This window comes from Echinops telfairi, unplaced genomic scaffold (assembly GCF_000313985.2).
Source record: "Echinops telfairi isolate 266 unplaced genomic scaffold, ASM31398v2 ScPeMD7_9;HRSCAF=40, whole genome shotgun sequence".
NCBI lineage: Eukaryota > Metazoa > Chordata > Mammalia > Afrosoricida > Tenrecidae > Echinops > Echinops telfairi.
The window spans coordinates 33,748,257-33,765,086 of record NW_022103906.1 but is presented as its reverse complement, the minus strand read 5'-3'; the positions used below and the strand labels follow the sequence as shown (position 1 = coordinate 33,765,086).

General features: G+C 46.9%; 1 protein-coding gene across 4 annotated transcripts in view; it reads left to right on the top strand.

The window, feature by feature from the left end:
* PLEKHA2 (pleckstrin homology domain containing A2) overlaps window positions 1–16,830 on the top strand; it is an 80,774-nt gene that overhangs the window by 43,022 nt on the left and 20,922 nt on the right. For 3 of the 4 annotated variants that reach the window (XM_004696222.2, XM_045286711.1, XM_045286710.1), the window contains exons 6-10: window positions 7,748–7,888; window positions 8,862–9,008; window positions 9,333–9,401; window positions 9,808–9,878; window positions 12,706–12,769. In XM_004696222.2, the coding sequence (XP_004696279.1) occupies window positions 7,748–7,888; window positions 8,862–9,008; window positions 9,333–9,401; window positions 9,808–9,878; window positions 12,706–12,769 (492 nt within the window). The remainder of the gene's footprint in view (window positions 1–7,747; window positions 7,889–8,861; window positions 9,009–9,332; window positions 9,402–9,807; window positions 9,879–12,705; window positions 12,770–16,830) is intronic. The other variant, XM_045286712.1, reaches the window with a different exon arrangement.

Below are 16,830 nucleotides of genomic sequence, written 5' to 3'. Positions count from 1 at the left end.
TATATAGATAGATAGATAACATAAGAAATAAACAGTAATAAACAGTTAATTAATATATAAAGCAGTACAAATGGCTCAGTGCAACTCACTTCCATGAGACAGCTAGTACACTGGCAGTCCTTCAAGTCTGGAGGGCCACCGGGTAGTCCTCCATAGAGCAAGTCAGGCTATCTGGCCACAGGCAGCAAACAGCAAGGCAGGCCACCAACAGTCAGCCAGATGACAGGGTCTGACAGTCCCCAGCTCAAGAGATGTACATTCCAATGGTGTGGCGAAGCAGGTCTTGAAGGAACCTCAAGTTACAGTGACACAGTCCACGGGTTAAGTGTCCCACAGGTAGTGTAGCTTGCAAATTGAAGCATAGAACAAGCAAGGCAGCCACACACTGGTCCAATGATCCAAGGGCAAGAGAAAGAGAGAGGCGAGGCTCACTGAGCCATTTACCTCTCTGCCCTTCAATTAATCCCACATGTGTTCATTGGCCATGTTGGCACAACAAACCTACCTATCACAGAGGGCTTGAGCAGAGGCCCAAAGTGAGACTAACTCTGTATGGGAGTAGACAGCCTCATCTTTCTCTCTCAGAGTGGCTGGTAGTTTCGAACTGCTTTGTGATTAGCCGCCCAACTGATAATCATTACTCCATCAGGGCTCTTCTTGCCTGGCCCACTCAACAGAAATCACCTCCAGGCTATGGGGGATGGAGCGAGCATGATGATCTCTGAAGGCTGGAAGTTCAAAGCCTCCTTCAGAGTCTCCACAGTCATTAGGATCCCCTTTCCTTTGCTTGGTTTCTATGTCTCTTCTTGTCCCCACAGCATTCAGGGGGTTACAGGGATGAAAAGTGTCATATATAGTGAACCAAACTTTGACATGATATATCATCCAACTCTCGTGTCTCTCATAAGAGCGGGACCTCGCTTTTCTGCCAGGTTTTAAATAGAGTTCGCAAGTAAGAATCTTGCCCAAGGTGAAGAGGTTCGTAGATGGTTGGGTTGGGATTCAAACCCAAATCCTGACTCTCAAAGCTTAGGATCCTCTACAAATATTGAAAACAAGTAACAGCTTCTAAAATATGTTACGAGATTCACACACCACCTGTATGTACATAGCTTCATTTTAGCCTCATAAAAACCTTCTTAAGTAGGGAAGGCAAGCGTTACTAGCCTTATTTATGTTTGAGGAAATGGAAATACCAGGGGGGATTAAAGTGTCTTGCTCAAGGGCATGCAGTAGTCACGTAGGAGCCAGCATGGAGCCAGCTTTTCAACCCTCAGATCCTCTGCTCATTTCATGTGAAAGTCACTGAGTCCTTTTTTTTGTTTTAATAAATCATTTTATTGGGGGCCCTTAAAGCTTATAACAATCCATACATCAATTGTATCGAGCACATTTGTATATATGTTGCCTTCATCCTTTTCAAAACATTTTCTTTCTACTTGAGCCCTTGGTATCAGCTCCTCTTCCCTCCACCCCACCCTTACCGTCTACCCTCGTGAACCCTTCATCAATTATAAATTATCATCATTTTCACCTTTTTCACTGTCTGCTGTCTCCCTTCACCCATGTTTCTGTTTGTCCTCCACGGGGTGGGAGGTGGTTATACATCGATCATTGTGATCAGTTTGATCAAACCCCCTTTCAGCCACTGAGTCCTTTTGATTGAAGAAAGTGATTGTGTGGGGCGTTTAAAGAATCAGCTTCTCTTCAAAGAATCTCAAATATGATCTCTTCATTTCCTTAGGGTTCTTGGAGCAAACTGCCAGAAACCTAGTGACGTAACACACCAGACATTTATCCTCTCACTCTTCTGGAGACTGGAAGTTTGAAAACCCAGGCCTCATAAGACCATACTGCCACAGAAGGCGTTAAGGAAGAATTCTGCCTGGCCTCTCAAGCTTTTGGTGTCTCCTGGCTATTCTTGGCATTCCTTGAGTTGTAGCTGTAGTATTCCAATCTTTATCTCATAGTCCTATGGCTTTCTTCCCTGTGTTGGTGTGTCTGGGTTCTCCTCTTATAAGGGCATTCATCAGTCATTGATTTATGGCCCACCCTAAACAGTTTCAGTCTCGGGGCCTTTCTACTGTAACCTATAGGGTCACTGTGAATTGGGTCAGTGGCTGTAAGTTTAGCTTTTGGATCAATCCAGTATGACTTCATCTTAAACTTGGTTATGTCTGCGAAGACCCTCTATCCAGACAAGATCATCCTCTGATGTTCTGGTACTTGAATTGTGGGGGAAAACTAGTCAATCCATTACATGTCCCAGAAAGTGGACACCTCGGTAGCAGAGATAAAAACACAGCTCCCCCCAACAGATTGAACGAATCCTCCTAACGAATCCTTCCTGGTTTTCTTGCATTGTGGATAAAGATCCCCAGGTCTTCCTTACTAGAGAACACTTGGTAATTGGAGGACGAGGGTACATCTTTAACAAAACCTCTGGGCTGTGAGCAAACCAAAAGAAGGCCTTGCTTGTCAACCTGTGTAGTGTAGGTTGGGTGGCGTTTGCCTTCTATGTTGCTATTCCTAGTTGACATCTAGGTGATTTTGAATTTGACAGCTTTATGGGTCTCAGGGTAGAACTAGGCTTTGTAGGATCTTCAGTGACTGATTTTGTTGTTGTTTTTATTTTCTATTTTTTTAAATCATTTTATTAGGGGTTCATATAGCTCTTATCACAATCCATACATGCATCAAGTGTGTGAAGCACATTTGTACATTCATTGCCCTCATCATTCTCAAAGCATTTGCTCTCCACCTAAGCTCCAGGCATCAGCTTCTCATTTTTCCCCTCCCTCATGAACCCTTGATAATTTATAAATTATTATTTTGTCATATCTTGCCCTGTCCAATGTCTCCCTTCACCCACTTTTCGGTTGTCTGTCCCCCACAGAGGAGGTCACATGTAGATCCTTGTAATCAGTTCCCCCTTTCCAGCCCCCCCACCCTCTACCCTCCCAGTATCGCCACTCACACCACTGATCCTGAAGGGATCATCTGCCCTGGATTCCCCGTGTTTCCAGTTCCTCTCTGTACCAGTGTACATCCTCTGGTCTAGCCATATTTGTAAGGTAGAAATGGGATCATGATAGTGGGGGTAGGGAGGAAGCATTTAGGAAGTAGAGGAAAGTTGTATGTTTCATCGTTGCTACATCGCACCCTGGCTGGCTTGTCTCCTCCCAGAGACCCTTCTGTAAGGGGATCTCCAGTGGCCTACAAAAGGGCTTTGGTTCTCCACTCCGCACTCCCCCCATCATTCACTATGATATGATTTTTTGTTCTGATGATGCCTGATACCTGGTCCCTTCGATACCTCATGATCGCACAGGCTGGTGTGCTTCTTCCATGTGGGCTTTGTTGCTTCTGAGCTAGATGACTTCTAAGAATATTTAAAGAGTATTAGATGTGTGAGAACTTTGCCGGAGACAATGACTGAAGCCCACACCATTTGGTTTCTAGTTAAAGGAGAAAGACCACTGTGATTAGACTGAGTCTCTAGGGGAAAAACAAGAGCCTCTTGTTAACCTTCAAGCCTTTAAAACCCCAGATGCTATCTCTTTTGATAGCCAGGCACCATCAGCTTTCTTCGCCATATTTGCTTATGCACCCATTTGTCTTCGGCGATCGTATCATGGAGGTGAGCACACAATGATACGACTTTTTGTTCTTTGATGCCTGATAACCGATCCCTTCAGTACCTCGTGATCACACAGGCTGGTGTGCTTCTTCCATGTGGGAGTTTTTATTTTTTTGAGGGGCAGGATGATGAGTAGATATCCAGGTCTCTTTGATTAATAATTTAAATTCTCATTAGGAAGTGGAAAGAGTCTTAGAAAAGCTCTGTCTGGATGGTTGGAAGTAGCCCAGAATGTGGGAGGCCTGGGTGGTGACCTTCTTTGGCCCCCAGTAACCAGTTAAGATCACTCTATTCTTAGAGGAAACATAATAGCCAAGCTCCTTGGTGGTCCTTTTCTGGCCCACAAGTTCTCTCAAAGGCTGTTTCCCTCCTCCTCTGCTGGGTTTCAGGAACTCATTTGGGTCCTTTGAGGTCTGAAGGAATTTTTGCTATCCTATAGTGGTTCTATCACTAAAAACTCCAGCAAAAACCAGCAGCCCTATTGAATTGCATAGATAATTATAAAACGTACAAAGCGTGACTTCGAATGGTTAGTTAATATTTAGTCATTGGTAGTCAGGTAGTCAAACTACCTATTTTTAATGAGCTTCAGTTGCCTCCTTTTCCAGAGACAAGGACTGAAGCCCACACCATTTGGTTTCTAGTCAAAGGAGAAAGACCACTGTGACTAGACTGAGTCTCTCGGGGGAAAACGGGAGCCTCTTCCTGGCCAGAGCACTCAGTTTTTAAACGTGTGTGGAGGATACTCCTCATTCCCCTTTCCTTTTGGCTGTCTGAGAGATGTTGTTATTTGTTAAACGCTGTCCAGTTGGCCCGACACATGATGGCCATCATGTATTTTGATGATAATCATGCTTCTTGAGGAGATTGATGGGAAGATTAGAGATCATGCATCCAAGACCAAAGCATGCTGCCTGCCACTAAATGGAAAGCCAAAGAAAGGATAACTGCGATTATCTGTGAGTCCAGGGGCCTCGGCGGCACAGTGGTTCAGTGCATGGCTGCAAACCACATCGTTTGAACCCACGAGCTGCTCCGCAGGAGAACAAAACCTCTAGGAACGATCAGCTCCTGTCAAGATTATAGCCTGAGAAACCCTATGAAGTAGTTGTGCTCTGACCCAGAGGATTCCTGAGTCGGAGCCAAAGTGATGGCTCTGATCCACAGCCTTCTCTCTCCCGGGCACAGGGATCGAGCAGGAGAATGCTCCCCTTCCGTGCGGCAGACCCTGCGCCGTTCTCAGTCAATGCAGGTCACGCGTAACCATGTGTCAGTGGCGCGTCCCAGTCGGGACAGGTCAGCAAGAAAGGCCTAATAATTAACTTCCCCAAAATCTGCCAGGGCAAACCCTGTGGATAACAATGGTCTGATCTCCAACTGATCATGGCGATGGTGCAAACAGAACGCCAGCGGCATTTTGAGGAGGAGGCCATCATGTGTCGGGGCCAACTGGACAGCATTTAACAAATAACAACATCTCTCAGACAGCCAAAAGGAAAGGGGAATAAGGAGTCTCCTCCACACACGTTTATAAACTGAGTGCTCTGGCCAGGAAGAGGCTCTCGTTTTCCCCTAGAGACTCAGTCTAGTCACAGTGGTCTTTCTCCTTTGACTAGAAACCAAGTGGTGTGGGCTTCAGTCATTGTCTCTGGCAAAGATCCCACACAGCTAATACTCTTAAAAAAGGTCTAGATTCTTGTCATTCCTGAAGGTCTTACTGATACGCAAGCTTGTAGAAGCGATGGAAGCGGTCTTCTTATTTTTTTTGCAGATGGAATGTTTAGTTCTTGTGAAAGGGAGGCAGTTTCCTTTTAAGATGGGAACTATGTTCTTCAGCTTACCACGGTCCTTATCATCCTCCATCCTCCCCAAGGTCACCGCCAAACGCCAGGTGCCTTGTGATGCTATAGAGCGTGCATGCTGGTTGGCCTCCAGGTCTAGTTAGATTGCAGTTATTAGCCATGTGGGGCTAATATTATTACAAAATGAAGCATTTCCCCAGAGTTTGTAGACTCCTATATGGATATTAGTGAGCATGGAGGACCACCATAAATGTCTGACCTGTGGCTGTGGTACTGGGGAGAGAGCTAGGGACTGCAAATTGAAGAACATATTTCCCATTTTATGAGAGAGTGTGGCATCCGGATTGGAGGAAGACTTCAAGCTTGCTTGCTGAAAGTGAGGTGGACTTGAAGCACTTGGCTGATGAAGATTAAGGATTGCAGCCTTCAGTATGGATGCCAACACTGTCAAAAAAGCAAATCCTCACAATTGGACTAGTGTAGGTACCAGCATGATAAATGGAGAAAAGACTGATGTTGTCAAGAATTGAATCTTTCTTGGATCCACAATCAGTACTCATGGAATCAGCAGTCAAGGGACCAAGGGGCACACTGCATTGGACGGATCTATTGCACATAATTCCGTGAATAGGTTGAAAATCAAGGACATTACCACGAGGACTAAGGTACACCTGACCCAAGCCATGATATTTTCAATTGCCTCATATGCATGCGAAAGTTGGACAGTGATTAAGGAAGACGGAAGACGAATTGATGAATGGCGCTGTCAAAGAATACAAAAAGTACCATAGACTGCCAAAAGAACAAAGAAATCCGTCTTGGAAGAAATACAGCCAGCACGCTCCTTAGAGACGAGACTTCATGAGTACTTTGGACACATGATCAGGAGAGAGCAGTCCCTGGTGAAGGACATCATGCTTTGTAAAGTAGCAGGGCATCGCAAAGAAAGGAAGGCCATCAACAATATGCACTGAAGCAGTGGCTTCGTGGAGGGGCTCAAGCAGAGGAACAGCCTCCAGGACGGCCCAGCCTGGGCGGTGTTTCGTTCTTTGCGCAGGCCCCTCTGAGCCGGACCCAACAAGAGCAGCATGAAGGAACTTGGGCTTAGCTGGAAATCTGGATTTTTATGTGAACTAAAATACTACATTCTTGACAAACAACCAACCAACCCTGCGTAGGACATATAAAACACCATTTGGGCAATTTAGGCTTCTGGGCCAGCAGTTTACAGCCTCCGGTCTGTGGTCTTTAACTAACTAGGGAATTCTGTATTCTTTCAGAAGCCACAGTGTCAAAAAGCCGCAAATATATTCCTTGTTCAGAAAGGGCTTTGCTTGTAAATGTTACTATTAATTGTCATTTTTATATTTTCGTTTGTATTTTTGGAATAAAAAACTTATATATACGTGGGAGCTTCAGAATGTTTGTGGGGAGAAAAAATTCCATGATCTTGATATTCCGTTTTTTGAATATCCTTTGAAATTTTTGAAGCCTTCTTGGATACTCTGAACATCTGATAACTGCAGCGGCTTTGTGACATGAATATTCAAGTTCAGCCCATTTTACAGATGAGAGTGTTCAGGCCTAAAGAGGTGAAATAGTTTGCTCAAAGCCATTTAGCTAGTTAGTGACAGACCAGGAAGTATAGCCAGGCTCTCCCGGCCCTCTAATTCTCCTTCTCATACTCAGCACGCGTTTTTTGCTGGTTTATGCCCGGCTGTGTCCTTTCTCCCTGCCTCATGTCTTCTGGTTCCTTTCCATCCTCTGTCAGTCTCCCCATCCATTAGTTACCTGCTGGTCTCTGTCTTGGTTCCTGTTTATTTTTTTATGACCCTCCCTAATATTTTAATGATCCTGATGAGTCGTTTACTATGAGTTTCCCCGAGTAGCATGGACCATGTCTACATCATTTGAAGTTTTATCTTTGCACCCCAGCCAGGCAAATACCAAATCCCCATGGTCATCCAGTTGATCCTGACTCCTAGCGACCCAAAGGATAGAGTAGTACTGCCCCAAAAGGTTAACAAGGAGTGGCTGGTAGGTTTAAACTGCTGACCTCTTTCAGTTTGCAACTGGACACTTCGGCCGCTATGCCACCAGGGCTCCTGGCTTGTAGTAGGCACACAGTACACTTTTTTGGAGGAAGAGTAGATGGCGTGTTGTGGAGGAGGTTGTGATCCGTATTCAAATAGGGGTCAGTGGAAGGACAGGGCTGCCTTAACTGCCACGCTGGCTTTCTTCACTGTGGGCCCTCAGCTTTTCTTAAGCTTCTTATTTCCCCTTGACGATGCTCTCATTTTCCTAGGTACCCAAAGGCGGGAGCCTGCCCCCGGCTGCTGAAGTTATCAAGAGCCCGGTAGTTCCTCCAGGCCTGGAGAAGAAGCCACAGGTGGCCTACAAGACAGAGATCATTGGAGGGGTGGTGGTACACACACCCATCAACCAGGTGCGGGGGCTGGGGGTCGTGAGGGCATGGGGCAGTGTCTGTGGCATGGCCAGTTAAGTACTCAGACGTCTCTGGAGGAGACCAGAGTGGTTGGAAAGGGAGCAAGCACAAGTAGAGTAGTTCAGGAAATACAGGGCAGGGGGTTATGAGCAATAATAGTGCAGAAATTGAGCCCACCTTCTCTAAGCCCAGGACCCTTGGTAGTGTTGTGGGTCAAGGATTGGGCTATTATCCAAAAGGTTGGTGGCTCAAACCCACCAGCTGCTGCCCTGGAGAAAAATGAGGCTATCTGCTTCTATAAAGATTTAGAGTCTGGGAAACTCTATGAAGCAGTACTGTTCTATTCTGGGGGGGTCATTATGCGTTGGAATCATTCCGATGGTAGTGGGTTTGGGCTTTTAGTTCTCGCAGCCCATGAGAAATGGTGCTACAGACGGCAGAGGAGGCTGGAAATAGCCCCTTGTCGCTCTTCCCTCCCATTTGTAGGTGTATCTCCTCTTCCGGTTTGTGTTCTCTGCCCTTTCCTCTCTCCTGGGTCTGCTTACTTTCTCCAAGCCTTGTTCCGTGAAAGCACGCCGTACTGTGCCTGATAGGAGCAACCAAACCAAACCAAACTCACTGCCATTGCGTCCGTCTGACTCCAAGCGACCCTGTAATCACTCACTGCCCTCAAGGGCAAGGGTCTAGCTGATCCTGCGGGTTTCTGAAACTGTAGCTCTTTATGAGGATGGAAAAGCTCGGCTTTCTCCTGTGGCGTGACTGTTGTTCTCAAACTGCTGAACTTGCAGTTAGCAGCCCAGTGCATAAGCACTTCCCCAAGAGGGCACCACCATGGGAGCAAAGTAAATATTTATTTCTTCTTTGACTGACGGGGGAAATCGGCAAGAGATTGGACCAGAGGGAGCTGGGTGGGGAGTGTGAGTGAGAGGAGGAGGGGGAAGGATGTGCTAATCTTGACACTGTTTCCTTGTAGAATGGTGGGGATGGGCAGGAAGGGAATGAGCCAGGGTCCCACGCCATCCTGCGAAGGTCTCAGAGTTACATCCCCACGTCAGGCTGTCGTGCTTCCACCGGGCCCCCCCTCATTAAGAGTGGCTACTGTGTGAAGCAAGGCAATGTGGTGAGTGTCAGCACAGGGGCTGGGTCGGGCTTCTGGTGATGCTGTGGAGCCAGTGGGTGTGGAGGTAGCAGAGGGAAAAGAGCTTGAGAGGAGAAGTCATGGTCCTCTATGTTAGCCAGGGCTCCAACCATTACAATGCTGGGAGCCAGACATCCTTCCAGCATGTCAGAAGTATTGTCCCTGGTATGGAAAAAGCCTTTGCCCTCACCAAATATGGGAGCCTGGCTTCCATGGGTTGGGTCCCATGGGGACTTGAATTGGACACCCCTCCTGAATGCCAGTAGCCTCTTCCTAATATCCCGCCTCTGTATTTTTTAATTTCAGCGCAAGAGCTGGAAACGTCGTTTCTTTGCCCTCGACAGCTTTACCATCTGCTACTTCAAGTGTGAACAGGTTTGTAGTGGTATCGGAGCCATTCTGAGGGGCCGCAGAAACTGGGCGACACTTGAATACAAACCCACCTGAGTGTGTGCATGAGCAGGGGCGTGGTTACACACATACACACACACCCCACTGTCTCCTCGACATCCAGTGTACGCATCTCACAGCGATGTGAGAGTGGCCCTGACTTCTCTCTGCCCCGTACACAGGGAGCTACTCTGTGGTCAGAGCCACAAAGGGTCAGCTCAGATTCTCCCCACCCCCTCCCACACTTCATGATTTAGTTTGAGACCTTGGCTCTTGCCCCTCTGGTGTAAGCCACCCATCTCTGAAAAGAGAGGGACACCTGCGAGCTGGTCGGGGCTGTAACCTTCTGTGGACAGACTGACTTACCCGTCTCTCCGTATTTTCCCACCAGGACCGAGAGCCACTGCGCACTATCTCACTCAAGGATGTTCTCAAGACCCACGAGTGTCTGGTCAAGTCTGGGTAATTGTTAGCTCTATTTTTTTCCTTCTTCTGCGCCTGATCAGAACTCCGCTCTTTCTTGATTTCTTCATTTTCTATCTTCTGAGGCTCTAATAAAAAAATAATTCTCTCTTTTTCTAAGAGCTAGGGGTGGGGCCTGATGTCTTCCGACTGACTCCCTGCATCTGAGCTGAGACAGCTGTGAGGTCTCCCTGGGTGCACCCTCTCCCCTTGGAGACGAGCCTTCAGAATTGTTTTCCGATGGAGAGAATGAAGGATGATCGAAATGAAGGGAGAGAGTAATGTTCAGATGCACCTCAGGCATTCGAAGTAGGTGCAAACTCTCCAGGAGCCTGCGGTTCTGTGGGGAGACAGAGCCCTCAGACCAGTGACGTTTCAGCGTCTCTTCAGATCACTGTGCAGGTCCATGCTTCTTCCTTCACTTCTTAGGCCTTTTCTCCTCCTTGTGACAAAGTGCTGAGTGCCCCATTGCCAAGGATGACTCACAGCAATCCTCTCTTTTTCACACTGGGCGGGAAGAACCAGTATTTTTCAGTGTGTTCCTCTTTCCAGTAGAAAGTGATTGCCTTCCACGTGTGGCAGGGCTCAGCACAAAGGTGTATGCGAAGTGGGGACACAGGCCGCAAGACAAGAGCTCTCTCCATATCCAACATCAGACACAGGTGTCCTTAAATCGAAACCCCAGAGCTTCCCACGAGTGTCTGGGCAGCCAGGAGTCCTCATTCTGCAGTCTCTTGGGATGAGTATGTCCATCCCTGCATCCCGTGCACTGTGCCTGCAGAGCCAGCATTCTCAGGGAAACTACCAGCAGCAGGCCAGCTGGTTTCATGAAGCTGTCTGTGGTAGGCAGACCTTACCCCTGGAATCAGGGACCGAAGTAAAAAGTACTATACTGAGCTTATACATGGCAGATACAGAGGAGGGATGTTCCCAGTGATAGCAATTCATGGAAGCAGCTAAAGAGGAAGATTCCAGAAATTTGGTTCTAGAGGGAGATAGTTGGGGAGGAAAGGTTGGGCCTCATGAGCTCCTCAGTGATCCTAGCTGGCTTCTAACACGGCAGGGCATGTCAGACTACCTAGATGCCCGGGGAACCAGATACGGTTCAGTGCTAAGAGTGTCTCCTACTCTCCTGCCAGACATAGCCTACATTTGGGGAGTGAGAATCAAGGTCATTGAAGCCATGGAAGAGAGAAGGCCCCAGGGTTTGCAGGTTGCAGACCTGTTACCTTATGTGGCTTCTTGCTAACCCGGTCGGGGGGTTTAGAAGATCTGGGTAATCGATAAACCCTTGTAGAATTGAAAGACGCTCCCTTGCCCACGAAATGGATGTGAAAGGGGTGGGGATTTCCTTCCTGCTGTCTTTCATTTCCTCGGTAGTTGATTTTGTCGCTGTCCTGTGCTGCATATACAGTACGTAAGTCGTTTAAGAGGTTAGAACATTGTAGCCAGCAAGAACAGTCATCTCTGTTCAGAAACTCAGGAAGTAATAATAATGTTAGTAAAATATGTTCCCAGTGACGGGCCTTTGCCAGGCCCCATCCGCTCTGTACCTTATAACTGATCTTTTCGGTGATCAGCCTCAGGGAATCTTCATCATCTCCATGTTACATTTGGGAGGAGGGGTTCACACATGCCTGTGGTTTGAAATAATTTCCCCAGATAGCTTTTTCCAAAAGTGGAGCCTGGATTTGGCCCCAGGATCCTGTGACCCTCATGCCCTTGCTTTCTCTCACGTGGATCCCTCGTTCTATGGGTGTCCTTCACAGGGATGCCAGTGTCATCCCAGCCTCTGCCATCTCCTCCCAAGTCCTCATTCTTCAAGCCAAACCCACCTGTGACCAGCCTTTTCTTGAATTGATTCTAACTCTTGGCAAATCACACACAATCTAACATGTGACTCTATATGCTGGTGTTGTGAAGTTCTTTTGGGGATGGTAGAGATTAGATCTTTCATCCCTGACATGTTCCCCGCCGGCCGTGACTGGATACACCGAGCAGGCATTTCACCCTGTAAGTAGCTTTGGTTGAGGTGCAGTGTTCTACTGAGCGTCAGCGACTTCCTCCTACCGGAAGTTGGGATTCGGCTTCCGGAACCCACACTCAGTTGGAAGCACTTACATCAGCTACTCTCCTCTTCGCTCTGTCCTCTATGAGACACCTGCCTCTTGAGCCCAGGGCCGCAGGTGCAACAACTGGAGGAGGTAGATGAGATGCCTACTTGGGGGCAAGACGGGTTGAGAAATTGAAGAGTTGGCTTCCTTAGTAGTGATTAACAGCCTCCACTCTGGAGTCAGATCTGGGTTCAAATCTTGTGTCTGCCATTTATTAACTTGAGCACCGCGGCCAAGTCACTTAACCTCTCTGGACCTAGGTTTCCTCGTCCAAAAAAGGAGGAAAGCGTACCTACCTCATTGGCTTGTTGAGAAGGGTCCATGAAAGAGTGCAACACACACACACACACACACACACACACACACAAAGCACTTGGTAGATCGTAGCTACTGAAAAAAGAAGAAACCGGTTGGAAATTGAGGGGTATGGTGGATATTAGGCAGGAAGCTTTGGGGGGAAAGGTGCTTAGTCTTGGTAGAACTGTGTGGGGAGGTCCATCAGGCTAGCACTACCACCCCCCCTCCCCAACTACCTAGGAAACAAACACTGAGGGGACCCTGAGTATTTGTTGCGTCGGGTGCTGGAGGAGCAGTGGCCCGGGAGACCCCTAAACTATTTGTTCTAATAAGAGGGTACTGCTATCTTTGGACAAATCAAATGGCCGCTCCAGTGCCGGCATGACAGGTAACTTGCTTTTTCTTTTTCCATCTAGTGATCTATTAATGAGAGACAACCTGTTTGAAATAATAACGAACTCCAGGACCTTCTACATACAGGTAAAACGCTCAGAGAAGACTTAGAAGATCTGTTTTTATGAATGGTGTACTCACAGGCCTTGATCGGCCCTTTTGCTTTCTCTTGTTACTTTTGTTTGCTGTTTCAAGGTGGTAAATTTAGCCCCTGATAGTCAGTCTGGGGTCTCATTTTATTCTCAACAGGATGTTTGCCCCAAACCTCCCAACCATAAAATCATAAAAGCAGACTGAGCCCCGGAGGGTGGGCGATTGTGCATGTGTACCGGCTGCTCTTGGCTGCTGGGCTCCAATTAAGCGCAGAAAAGGAGAACTGGTCAGTGATTTCACTTCTCCTTGGGAGGGTATTTATAAGCCCAGCTCTGTGTGTGGACATCACTGTGTGCGGAAGGACAAAAGCTCAGAGGGCCCTGTGCAGGCACCAGGTGCAAAGCCCAGCTGCACAGAGACAGCCATTGTTTGGGCTCTGACGGTTCAGTTGTCCAAAGCTTCTTCCCTCCTCCCAGGGCTTTGGAGGGCTACCAAGCCCTTCTAAAAGCATAGGCGCCAGGAAGTCAGGTTTCCAACCAGGGCCTAGACTCTCCGGCCAAGAAGTGTTACTGGTCCTTAGAGCACTCGGTTCATCGAGCGTCTTAGCAATGCTGGATTTCAGTGCTGATGGCTGGGTGGTGACGTACTCAGCTGCCAATCAAAAGGTTGGCAGTTCCAACCTACCAGCTATTCTGTGAGAGCAACGACGTGGTAGCCTCAGCACAAATACCGCAGCTTTGGAAATGTGATGGGGCCATTCTTCTCGGTCCTGTGGTGTCGCTATGAGTCTGAATCATCTTGACAGCAGCAGGTTAGCATTCAAGTGGACATGTATTGTGTCGCTTTAAATGTGAGGCTTTCCAAGCCACACTTTTTCCTAACTCTCTTTGGTGCAAGTAACTTTCTCCACTTAACACTCCCCTTCCCCAGTGGACCTCCCCCTTCACTTCGGTGTTGCCCAGACCACTGTGAGCCTGTCCTGCCTGAGTGCTACAGACATGTTAGCAGCCTTAGTCCTCTGTGCGTTATGTTCGTTTAGACAAGCCTGTGCCATCGAGGAAAAAATGGCATAGGAGGCACTTAGGAGCAAACTGGAACTTTGGAGAGGGTTGCTGTGAGACGGAGAGCCACTTACAGTGACCGTCAACATCTGTGGCGAGGATTTAAACAGTGGGTGCAACAAAGAGTTTCGGTTTTTTGTATTCAACAAGAGTTTGTAAGTAGCCCCCTAGCACTGGGCATTTTACACATGGGCAGGACACTGTCTTAAACAGGACAGATCCTGTTTAAAAACTCAGAAAGGAGCAATTGAAACAGTATGATGAGCAACCCACCCCCCAAACAACAACAACAACAGCAAAACTGTGATGAGGACAGAGGTTAAAATAGGTGAAACCACGGGGCTGTTAAATGACATGGTCCTATTCGGTGTGATACTGCCACTGTGGATGCGTGGCACTATGTCTTTGTAAAAGCCCATAGGTCTTGATAGCACAAAGAGGAAGCCTTAATGCGTGCCAGTGGAGGAGGCCAGGGGATCACAGGATGGAATGCGTACTGAGACAATAGAAACAAACCAAAACAAAAGACAAGTGTGATACTGTTGCTCTCCGGCTGAGAGCAGGGAGCTTCCTGAAAGAAGATGCATGCAAGTGCAGTCAGTTGAGGGAAGAACGTCCCGGGCAGAGGGAGCTTCATGTATAAAAACAAGAAGCCTGGTGAATCATTCCTTACATAAAATGCAAGATAGAAAAACCCTTCAGAAATAGTAACAGGAGTAATGTTTACCTGAGGGTACAGAAAGGGGGGCCGGTGGAAAGGGAGGGATAGGGGAACTGATAGTAAATGGCTATCTAACCCCACATGAGGGGGATGAATAACAGGAGCAAATAGCAGAATGGTAGATGAACGTATACATTGGATGGTGTAAGATGGGGGAAGGGGGATGAGGGCATGGGTGGGAAAGAGGAATATAAACAATAATAATATTTAATATAATAACAAAGATTCTGGGTAGGGTGGGGGAAGGCTGGATAAGGGGGAGCTGATATCAAAGAGTGTAAGAAGAAATAAAATGTTTTGACGACGATGGTGGAAACAATTGTACAATCATGCTTGATCTAATTGAACTATGGATTATTATAATATCTTTAATAGCTCCCAATAAAAATAGCAGGGGCGGAGGGGGGGAGCTTTGTGATGAAAGAATCATAGAGCCGAATAGAGGCTGGAAAGCTACCACCATAGCTTGTTGGGGAGCTTGCGTCTTATCCCGAGAGTTAAGATCCCTAGCCATTCAGCTAGGGGAAGGACCTAACTGTGATTTCCCTTTAAACCCATCACTTAATTTCTAGTCTCTAGACTTCTTCCTTTGTAAAGTGGAGATGATAACTTCAACCCTGATCCTTTGAATGATAATGGGAAAACTGAAAACTAGTAGCTGTCATGTTGATTCTGATGCATGACAACCCTGGGGTGTTGGAGAGTAGAACTGTCCCGAGGGTTTGCTGCAGTTTTTCTGGAAGCAGTTTGCCAGGCCTTTCTTGTGCCGCTGGGTTGGACTGCCAACTTTCAGGTTAGCAACTGATTTCAAACTGCTTGCTCTGCACAATGCAATATCGAGAACAAATTATATATATATAGAGAGAAATGTTCTAAGTGACTTGGAGTCTAGTTATATGAACTAGAGAGATTGGTTTGAAGATAGGAAATAGCTAAGGGATAAAAACTCGCTACCATCAACGATGTCAACTCTTAGTGACCCTATAGGACAGGGTAGAATAGCCCTATGAGTTTCCAAGACTGTAAAACACCCCCCCTTTTTAAAATTCATGTATTTTTTTTCCCATGTTGGTAAAAATATACACACCAAAACATTAACCAATTCAGTAGCTTCTATGTTTATAATTCAGTGCTCTGCATGTGTGTGGGAGTAGAAAGCCTCGTCTTTCTCCCTTTGGAGCAGCTGATGGTTTTGAACTGCTGACCTTGCTTTTAGTAGCCCACTGCGTAACCACTGCATCACCAGGACTCCTCAGCTGAGAGATGAAGGTAGTCTAAAAGTGGGGCCGGTGGAGAACAGTGGAAAGTTCAAGAGGTGTTAAAGAGGTAGACTTTTCAGGAGGACCTGGGAATTGGGTGGGTGTGAAAGTCAAAGGATAGACAAACACATTGATGAGAATTTAGGGTTGAGCTGCAGTGTGGCTGATGGTGCCAATCAGTGGGATGGGACACACTGGAGGAAGAACTGTTGGGTGGAAAGGGGGGTGGCTCTGAATTGATAGTGCTTGTGGGACACCCAAGGGGAGGTTGGCGATACAATGCCCATAAGAATCATGGCACTCAATACATACTTGTCAGGTGAACACCTGACGATGCTGGTTAACAACGAGAGGCGTGAAGCCCAACCCCCAATGTTCACGAGATACTGCAGCATCTGCATGAGCGTGTGTGTGCATTGGCCAGAAGCCTCTGATCTTCCTGTTTCCTGTTGTCTTCTACTCCTCGTGTCTCTGGTCTGAAAGAACACCCAAATAAACAAACGAGAGAAGGGATAGCTCTGTGTATAGCACCTAACACACAGGGAATCCAAAGCCAGAGAAGACTATAGACTAAAATGAACTAACAGGGTGTGAGAAAGGCCTTTCTGAAGACCAAATTTTGGCTCTGTCTGGGGAACTGGGAACTAAGACTCATTCACAAAAGCAGGTATAAGACTAAATCAGGACTTACCAAACTTTTGGTCTCAAGCCTCCTTTATATACTCAAGCATTTTGGAATCGCCCCGAAAGAAAAAATTTAAATGTCAATTCATTTTAAAATAGCAACTATAAACTGATTGTGAATTGATGAAGATAATATTTTAATGAAAAATTGCTATCTTCCCAAAAGTTTGGGGAGTAGCATTGCTTTATGTTTTTGCCTATCACTTTAATGTTTGGCTTAATAGAAGACACGTAGGATTTTCATATCTGCATTCAATCTATGGCCATATGGGATTTTTGACTGAAGCATATGAAGGAACTCTGACCTTGCGCAGATAGATATTTGGCAAC